Source organism: Struthio camelus, chromosome Z (assembly GCF_040807025.1).
Source record: "Struthio camelus isolate bStrCam1 chromosome Z, bStrCam1.hap1, whole genome shotgun sequence".
NCBI classification, from domain to species: domain Eukaryota; kingdom Metazoa; phylum Chordata; class Aves; order Struthioniformes; family Struthionidae; genus Struthio; species Struthio camelus.
In genome coordinates, this window is record NC_090982.1 from 78,975,016 (window position 1) to 78,983,084 (window position 8,069).

General features: G+C 55.5%; 1 protein-coding gene across 5 annotated transcripts; it reads right to left on the reverse strand.

Annotated features, from left to right (window-relative positions):
- Positions 1-1,390: 1,390 nt before the first annotated feature.
- On the reverse strand, positions 1,391-7,342 carry LOC138064669 (myogenesis-regulating glycosidase-like). Of its 5 annotated transcripts, XM_068928328.1 has the most exons (4): positions 7,128-7,334; positions 5,935-6,148; positions 5,135-5,311; positions 1,610-4,157 (listed from the first exon to the last, which is right to left on the reverse strand). In XM_068928328.1, exon 4 carries the CDS (start codon positions 4,023-4,025, stop codon positions 1,929-1,931), a length of 2,097 nt encoding a protein of 698 aa, XP_068784429.1. In that variant the 5' UTR covers positions 4,026-4,157; positions 5,135-5,311; positions 5,935-6,148; positions 7,128-7,334; the 3' UTR covers positions 1,610-1,928. The 5 variants fall into 5 exon arrangements, with proteins under 5 accessions (XP_068784426.1, XP_068784427.1, XP_068784425.1 ...); XM_068928325.1 differs by having other exon boundaries at positions 1,391-5,311; positions 5,521-6,148; positions 7,128-7,342; XM_068928327.1 differs by lacking the exons at positions 5,935-6,148; positions 7,128-7,334 and adding an exon at positions 6,372-6,404.
- Positions 7,343-8,069: the final 727 nt, after the last annotated feature.

Below are 8,069 nucleotides of genomic sequence, written 5' to 3' on the forward strand. Positions count from 1 at the left end.
GGCTCGGCTCAGCCCCTGCTGCGCAGGGTGTAAGACAGCGAGCAAAGGCGCTAGCAGAAAAAACAGAAAGGGATGGGGATTTGGGTGTGGGAGGATGCCTACCCGGACCCTTTCATTCCCAGAGCCTGGCTGCCGATGGCCCCAAACCAGCAGCCGAGAGTGGGGCTCATCCTCTGGGAGGAAACCACTTTCCTGGGGTGGGAGGAAGCCCACGGTAACAACCCAAAGAAAGTCCATTTAAGGACTGCTGTAAGGTACAGCACAGCTTTGCCTTTCACGCTCCTGGATTAAAGGGTTCGGTGGGTTTTTCCCTCCGTTGCCATGCCTGTAATAGTGTTAGAGTGGCGCGAGTTAATTTTTCACCTTGCCCTTAGGGACATCTAGAAAATATTTTGGCTCATCCCCAGCCCGTCACTTGACATTGCTTTTTTGCAGTGATGACCATGCTGGGTCCTTGCAGCATAACAGAACCACCGATTCCCCCCTCCTCCCCCCCCCCGCCCAGATCCAAGCTGGTTTTGGAGCAGCTTTCGCCCGAGCACTGAACTGGATGGATGCTCCAATGGGGCCGTGCTGCAAGGGACGGCCGAGCCTGGCATTAATGCGAGATAGGGATGGGCATTATCGCTGTGTTGGGGGGCCGGGAGCACCTGGTCCCCATCCAGCATAGCCAAACCGCATGGTGCTGGCTATGTGTCTGCTGCCTCCGAGCCCTGAGGGGCTGCCCTGGGGGACAGGGCATGGACAGGAAGGGGACGGGTGTATGGGGTGCCCCTGAGGAGAGTGGCTCTCTCCTGCCCTGGAGCCATGTGCAGCTCTAGCCCATGGCTGCTGACCCCCTCCCCAGCGCTGCCAGCACCCAGCAGCTGGAGCGGGGGAGACAGGCTGTGGCCAGCATCACCCCACTCTCTTTCATGTCATGGGTTTTTCCCCATACAGGCTTATTTGTGTTGGACATCACGAGATGTTTCCAACGCTAACAGTGAAGCTCTGCATGGTCAAAGGAGCCAATTAAGTGAAGGAGAGAGCAGACATACAAGGAGGTGGCTGAGAAGGAATCGGTATCTCATTTTGGGAAGGAGCATCATGCCCAGAGACCCCAGGGCTCTCCTAGGCCACTCAGGCATGTCAAGGGAATTTTTTTCTTTTTCTCCAGGGAATTTTTCTTTTCCCCACAGCAGTGGCAAGGATGCAATCAAGAGGTGAGAAACACGTGGAGAAGCTTCCATGGATCAGTGGCTCATTGGGGTGGGCTCACTCTGGATTAATCTCAGATGCCAGTAAGATTTCAGCATATGCTTACAGGCTTCAGTGAAACAACACTAGAGACACGTTTCTCCATAACTTCTCCTAGTGAAGAAGGGAAAATGGTTGTCACAGCGTTACTGAGTGCTAAAGTTTATTTCTACTTGCTCAGTCCATGGGGAATGTGATCTCCCTTTGCTACTGCATCAGCAGGCATCAGAAGTGCAATCTGAAAATTTGGTCGCTCTCTCTTTAGGTTAATCACAGACCGCTTTTTTTTTTTTTTAAGTAAGTACTCTACTCCAACTACTTCCTTCTCTAAAAAAATGAAAAGTTATAAATATCTCAGGGAACCAGCTACACAATTGGATTAAAATAGAGCCCATTCAATTTCCTTTACAAAACTGAAATGTGCATGTCATTTCTTGCCAGGAACCAATAACAAGCAGAAACTGTGTTGCTATTTGTTGTATTTATCATACTGCTAAGGCCAAGACATCCACCCAATATATTTTAGTGACTAATTTATTCTGCACCCATTGCCACACAAAATAGAGGTCATAGGGATTACTTCTAATTTGATACTAAGGTATTTTTATTTTAAAAACTATCAAAACCCCAAGTCATTAAATCTTTTGGTTTATAAATCCCCGAGACTATTGCAAAGCCAATGGAGGAGTCTATTATGAAACCCAGAGGAAATAGGCAACTTCGTCCAGGTCAACGGGATAGTCTGTGAGCAGCACCGGGGTCTTCTCAAACAGCTCCCCCTTGTAGCTGCGCCATTTGCCTGCCGGCAGGTAGACGTCGCGCTCCTGCTTGCCCATCTCCAGCACGGGGGCCACCATGAGGGTGTCCCCAATGAGGAACTGGGAGTCAATTTTGTGAGCGGCCTCGTCACGCGGGGAGATCCACCAGATGGGCCGGATGATGGGGTCGCCCGTGTCCGTGACCTCCCCGGCCAGCTCCAGCAGCAGCGGAGCCACCAGCGACTCGTGCAGCTCTGTGAACTTCTGCGCGATCTCCACCACCTCCTTGTCGTAGAGCCAGGGCGGGATGGAGAACTGCATGGAGGGCATGAAGGCCGACAGCTCCAGCCACCGGATGTACAGCTCCCGGTCTGGGATCTCCACTGCACCCTCTGTCTTGTTAGGGAGGAAGTTTCCTCCAATCATATCCGGCAGTACAAAAGGGTAACCCAGCATGCTGATGGTGAGCACCGTGGGGATGAGGGACTTGAGGCCGAGCTCGTAGCCCCACACGGAGTCACGGTCAATGATGCGGAAGAAGCAGGAGATGTTCTGGGACTGGTAGCCTACTCGCACCTCGGCCAGCTCGTAGAAGGGGATGGCCATCTCCGTGTAGCGCCTGGACCAGATGCTGGGGTCCGACAGCGGCCGGAAGGTGCTGAACTGCTTGGGCAGGTAGCTGGTCTCGCCGGCATCAAACTTGAAGGACGAGATGCCGTACTTGTGGCGGAGCTGTCGCAGGTGGCTCTGGAACCAGTCCCGAGCCGCTGGGTTGGTGAAGTCCAGGATGGCCCCAATGCCGTTCCACCACTCCACCATGGCCGGCAGCCGCCCCGAGGGCTCCTTGATGAACAGCTGCCGCTCAATCCCCACCCCAAAATTGGAGGAATCTCTGTGTATGAAAGGATGAGTCCACAGGGTCACCTTAAACCCATCCTCCCTCAGTTTTGTGAACATCTCCGTCACATTGGGGAACTTGATGGGGTCAAAGTCAAAGTCCCCGTACGCTTGCGTGTACGTGTCGTCGATTTCAATGTGACTGCAGTTAAAACGGTACTTCTTAATCTTTTCTGCAAATCTCAGGAGTTTATCCTGGTCGATATCGTTTTTGTACAGGGCCCAGGTGGACCAGATCGGGTAGCGGAAGGCGTTTTCGGAGGGGATCTTGGAGGGCTTGTTGAAGTACCGGCGCACCATGTACTTGTGGATGGAGGTGACGTCCGAGCCCACGCACACCCGGTAGCTCAGCTCGGGGAAGGGCTGCTGCCCCGGCGGGGGCTTGTAGGGTGAATCCTTGTAGCGGGCCTGGAAGAAGAGGGTGCGCTCCGTGGCGTTGAAGCCCAGGTGGAAGGGCACGGAGTCGTTGATCTTGATGGCCGCCGCTTTGGACGAGAGCCAGTAGCGCTCCAGGATGCCCCCAAAGCTGTCCCGGAAGGAGTAGACGTCACTCGTCACGTAGGGCACGGGCTCCTGGTAGCCCGCGAGGCGGATGGGCCAGTGCTGGGTGCTCATCTCCGAGCCCCCGTACCAGTGGGCATCCTCCCAGAACATGGTGTGCTCCACCGCCACGCCGGCCGCAAACTCCTCCCAGCGCACGCGGTAGCACATCACCGTGTCCTTGGGCTTCACCGTCTGGATGAAGAAGTTCAGCGGCCCCCCGTCTGACCGCGTGCAGCTCAAAATCTCTCCCTCCTTGGAGCACGACTCCAGGTCGAGGCTCCCCGACCGGAAGGCCAGTCGGAAAACCACCTCCCCGTTCTGGTTCTTGATGACAAACCCGTCCGGCCGCAGGTCCATCAGCTCCGTCTTCAGACGCTCTGCTTTCCGCAGGGACACCGTGTAGTAGCACCAGGCCACCACGGCAGCAATGAAGAGGATGAGGCCAAGCACGATGGCCCCGAGCATGGGCTTCAGCTCCTTGGAGGGCTTCTGCTTCACCGGGGTGAAGTTTTCAGGAAGATGGGTTTCCTTGACATTCCCCCTTCGAGCAGTCCCATGTTTTCCCGCACGGTGAGTAATCTGATTCTCCATTATGCCCCAGAAGCGTCACCTCCTGGTTAGAAACTTTGCTGCTTAATTTTTTTCTCCAAATGGGGAAAAGAAAAGCCAAAATGCAGTATCAAGGTGGTCACAGCCTCTTCATCAAAGCCCCGCCTCTCACACGTGTGCTATTGGTTTATGAAACAGAGGATTATATACACTGAAATTTAATCTTCTGAGTGGTCCTCCCTCTTTGCCTCTTGTTTGGAGACCTGCAACCTCCCCAGCTCTGCAGATCTGGCTTGCTTTGCCGTTTGCTATGTGCTATTACACCCAGTTCACTGGAAGCTGAGCTGAGCTGAGCTTTTTCAGGGCTGGTCTATGCCAGGATTCCCGTGAGCTTCTCCTGGCTGCAGCCTCACTGTGTCCCACTGAGCAAGGACAAGGGGATGAAAGTCAGACCAGAGCTCAGAGGAGAACAGGGGTTTCTAAGCAGAGAGAGGGGCTGGCACCAGAGGATTCAGTCTGGAAGCCAAGAACTGATCTGGATTTAAATGCTTTGTTAAGTGTATGCCCTGCTAGATTTTTCCCATCTGTCTTCTACTTCTCTGCATCGAATTCAGAGAGGAAATGCTATGTCAAGCTGTTCAGCCCATGCCAGCTGGTTCCCCACCACCCTCCCTGGGTGCTGCAGCAAGGGGAGCCAAGGTTTTATCTCCCTGCACTTTGCTCCTTCATCGAGCTGCAGCGGTGACGTGGGGACACGCACGTGTTGGGGCAGGCAGCCGTCTGCAGCCAAATCTGCTTCAGGGAGACACGGCAGAGCCCTTCGGCTGCCTGTCGGCTGCATGTCTGGAGCTGGTCCCTTTGGGACAGCCCATCTTATCCTGGCTGCAGAGGAAGAGGATGTTTCTCTGCATCTGATCTGGCTGCAGTTCTGCATTTGATGCATTAATTCAGTTCCCGTAACACCCAGGCCCCACGTCTGGCTAGTGACAGAGTCAAGAAGCTGCAGCACTGCGATCCCACAGGGCTGGATGACAGGTTGGGGTTGCTTGGGGTGGGGTGGGGGGGTTAAACTGCAATTACTACACAGCAAGGACCATATTAAAACTAAAAATCTTCTATTCCCGGCAAAGGCACAATAATAAGATACTCATCCCAGCGGCATCAAGGATCGCCAAGTCAGCTGGCCCCGCGCGGCTTGCAACATCTGAAAGAGCGCCAAATACCAACAGAAACGACGGGCGAAGGCTGGCGTGGGAAACTGAGGCAGGCAGCAGGGTTAAACCCTCTCACTGGACTGAGGGCATCTCCAACCCAGTCTTTCCCTTCATCTGGATGAAAAAAAAAAAAAAGAAAGCAAATGTTACTGTTTTTGTCAAACACAATCAGCGTCGGGAACGCCCGGGCTCCCCTGAGGGCAGCTTCTGCCCCGTCTGACGGGGAGAAAACTTGCAGGAATAACCCGCAGGGAGAGAAGATGAAAACAAGGCAGCTTGTCCGGCCGAGCCGTGCCAGGCAATGCATGCCTCGCGGTACGTACCCGGGCCGCCGTGACATCAGTAGCTAAGTATACAGAAATGATAAGCTGCCCAGGGAGCCACTAAAAATACCAGAGGTCATGGAGGTGGGTATCGATCGCAGCCACTTCCTGATGGCTGACAGGAGCGGCCTGCTTCTTTTTTTTGGTGGGCTCTCAGGGTGAGTAAGGCTTTGCTGTGAAAAAGAGCCGGAACGGATAAAAGCTTTCCCGGGCAAAGCTTGTTTTGGATGTTTTGCAGCATCCGGTTGTGTGGTGGGGAGCCCTGGCCAGGGGACTCGGCGTGCCGGACGCTGGGCTTCTGGAGAGGAGAAGAGCGGCTGCTGCCCTGAAGAGACGGCGATCCAGGGACTGCTTGTATGTGTCGGACAGGGGAAATACTGGGGAGCAGGCTCGGGTTCGCATACACACACATACATGGGGACGTGCCGGGACCTGGCAGGCTCCCCGGCGCTGGCCCGGCTCCAGCCGCTCGGGCTGTTTCCAGCGAAACCCTGGTGTTTTCGAAAAACACCCTTTCTGGCTGGGAGAGATTTTGACGCACTGGAGATGGAGCTTTTCCTCCTTCGGCTGCCTTCCTTCTTCCGCCTCCTCGGGCGGACTGGAAACGCGAACGGCCTTTGGGATGAACCTCACCATAATCAGGAGTGGGAAAAAAAGGAGAGGAAGGAGCGAAGGAAATAGGCTTTTCAGTACCAAGTGTCACCACCTTTTTTTTTTACTGTTATTACTAAACAACAACAGCAACAACAACCACCAGGAAATCAGAACTCCAAAAATCCTGCAGAATAAAGGATCTGTGGAAAGTTTCCCAGCTTTTTGAGCAGCCCCCCCCCATCCCAACCCATGCCCACCTTGGCCCTGCCTCTTCCTCCTCCTCCTCCTCCTCTTCCTCCTCCTCCTCCTCCTCCTCCTCCTCGCAGCCTGGCCCTCTGGGAGAGGAAGGTCCCGGGCAGGGAGGGACAGCAGAGATGGAGGGTGAGGCCGGGCAAGGAGAGGGCTCCCTGCCCAAGTGCGCGCACGCGGGCCGCGTCGCAGACCCGGCGACTGGCTCCAGCCCTTCTCCTCGTCGCCGAGCTTCACGCGCCATCCCCTGGGTGCTGGCGTCACGGTGTCTCTGCCCCACGAATATTCAACCGGTCCTTGCAAAGGCTCCCTGCGCCGGTGAATATTTCTATTAAGCCGGGCAAGGTGCATCCGCTGCAAAGGCGAGGGTGCAAAAGCTGGATGCGCCCCGGCGTATTCCCGTCCCCCAGGAGCGGAGCCGGCATTCCTCGCTCCGAGGAGCCGGGCAGCCTTTGGCACGCACAGATTAAACATTGACGTACCTGGCACCTTCACGTGCAGGAAACAGGCCAGGACTTTCAACTCTCTTAAACAGCTTTGCGAGGGTTGAAACGCAGGCGGCGGCCAACGTGAAGAGGCGCTACGCACCTAAACCCTTGGGCCAACCTAGCCCGAGAGCCCCTCCCAGGTCACAGCTATCCCCAGCCACTCCGCTGATCACCTGGCACGAGTGTGTTAGGTCTCAGCCCGCATCCCAGCTTAGAGCTGACTCCTCAGACCCATTTTCCCCGGGCTCGCAGTGAGGTGCGGGAGCTCCCAGTTACCTGCCTGCCGGTGCAGGGCGTTGCAGGAGAGCATCACTAGCAAAATAACCCCTGAGGGAGCAGTTCTATCTTTAAGTAAAGGGATCCGGCTTTATATTAAGATTCCTTTCCTAAAGGGCTGTCAAACACTTTCAAGTTGCTCTCAGGCGCTCGCAGGCAGCGCATATGACACGTTCCAGCAGAAAGTTTCCTGGGTCGCTGTAAGTCACAGCTACAAACAAACCGCTGCTCTGCCTGATTCTATAGCGATGGATTAATCATTTACTACCCCTTTTTAAACTGGTTAAAATGGGACTTTAAGCGAAAGCACACCCAAAATAAAAAGTGGGTTCCCACCAGCTACCATTTTCCACAGCCCGCTGGTGCACGCAGGCGCTGGGCCTGGCTGTCCCGTCGTGCGGGGTTGGTCCCCGCGGGGCTCTGGGGCCAGGTTTGCTCGCCCTTCCCCTTCCCCCGCGTTTAGATGAGATGACAAAAGAGGCACCTGCTATCACCGCGGACAAGGCGGGAGGGAGAGCCAAGGTCATCGCACAAGCTGCGGCAGATTAGCTGCAACGACAGCCCGGCTTAACGCATAATCACGGGGGGGGGGACGCAGGCGGGGACGCTCCCGGGGACGCCCCGAGGTCTGTGCGGGGGGAGACGGGGCACCCGTCACCCCGGTGCTTTGGGGAACTCTCGGTGCCTCCAGCGAGGAGAAAGGCCTGGGGCAGGCTCTTGCTGGCCCCCATCCTCAGCTGCTGGGGATCTTATCGCAGCCGGTCCTTGGGGCTTTCCTTATCCAGAGGATCCCAGACCCTCGTTACTGCCAGTAAAGCAGAGTTTCCTCCATAGCTCTTTTGCTGTAGGAGCTGGGAGCGGAAAATCCTGCTCGCGTCCTCGTATATGAAAGCACTCCTCCTTCCCGAGCGGACAGAAGAGAAACTGCCCTTTCCGCCGGCC

Excerpts from the sequence above, each read along its gene's own strand:
- LOC138064669 (XM_068928326.1), bottom strand. The coding sequence starts at position 4,025 with ATGGAGAATCAGATTACTCACCGTGCGGGAAAACATGGGACTGCTCGA.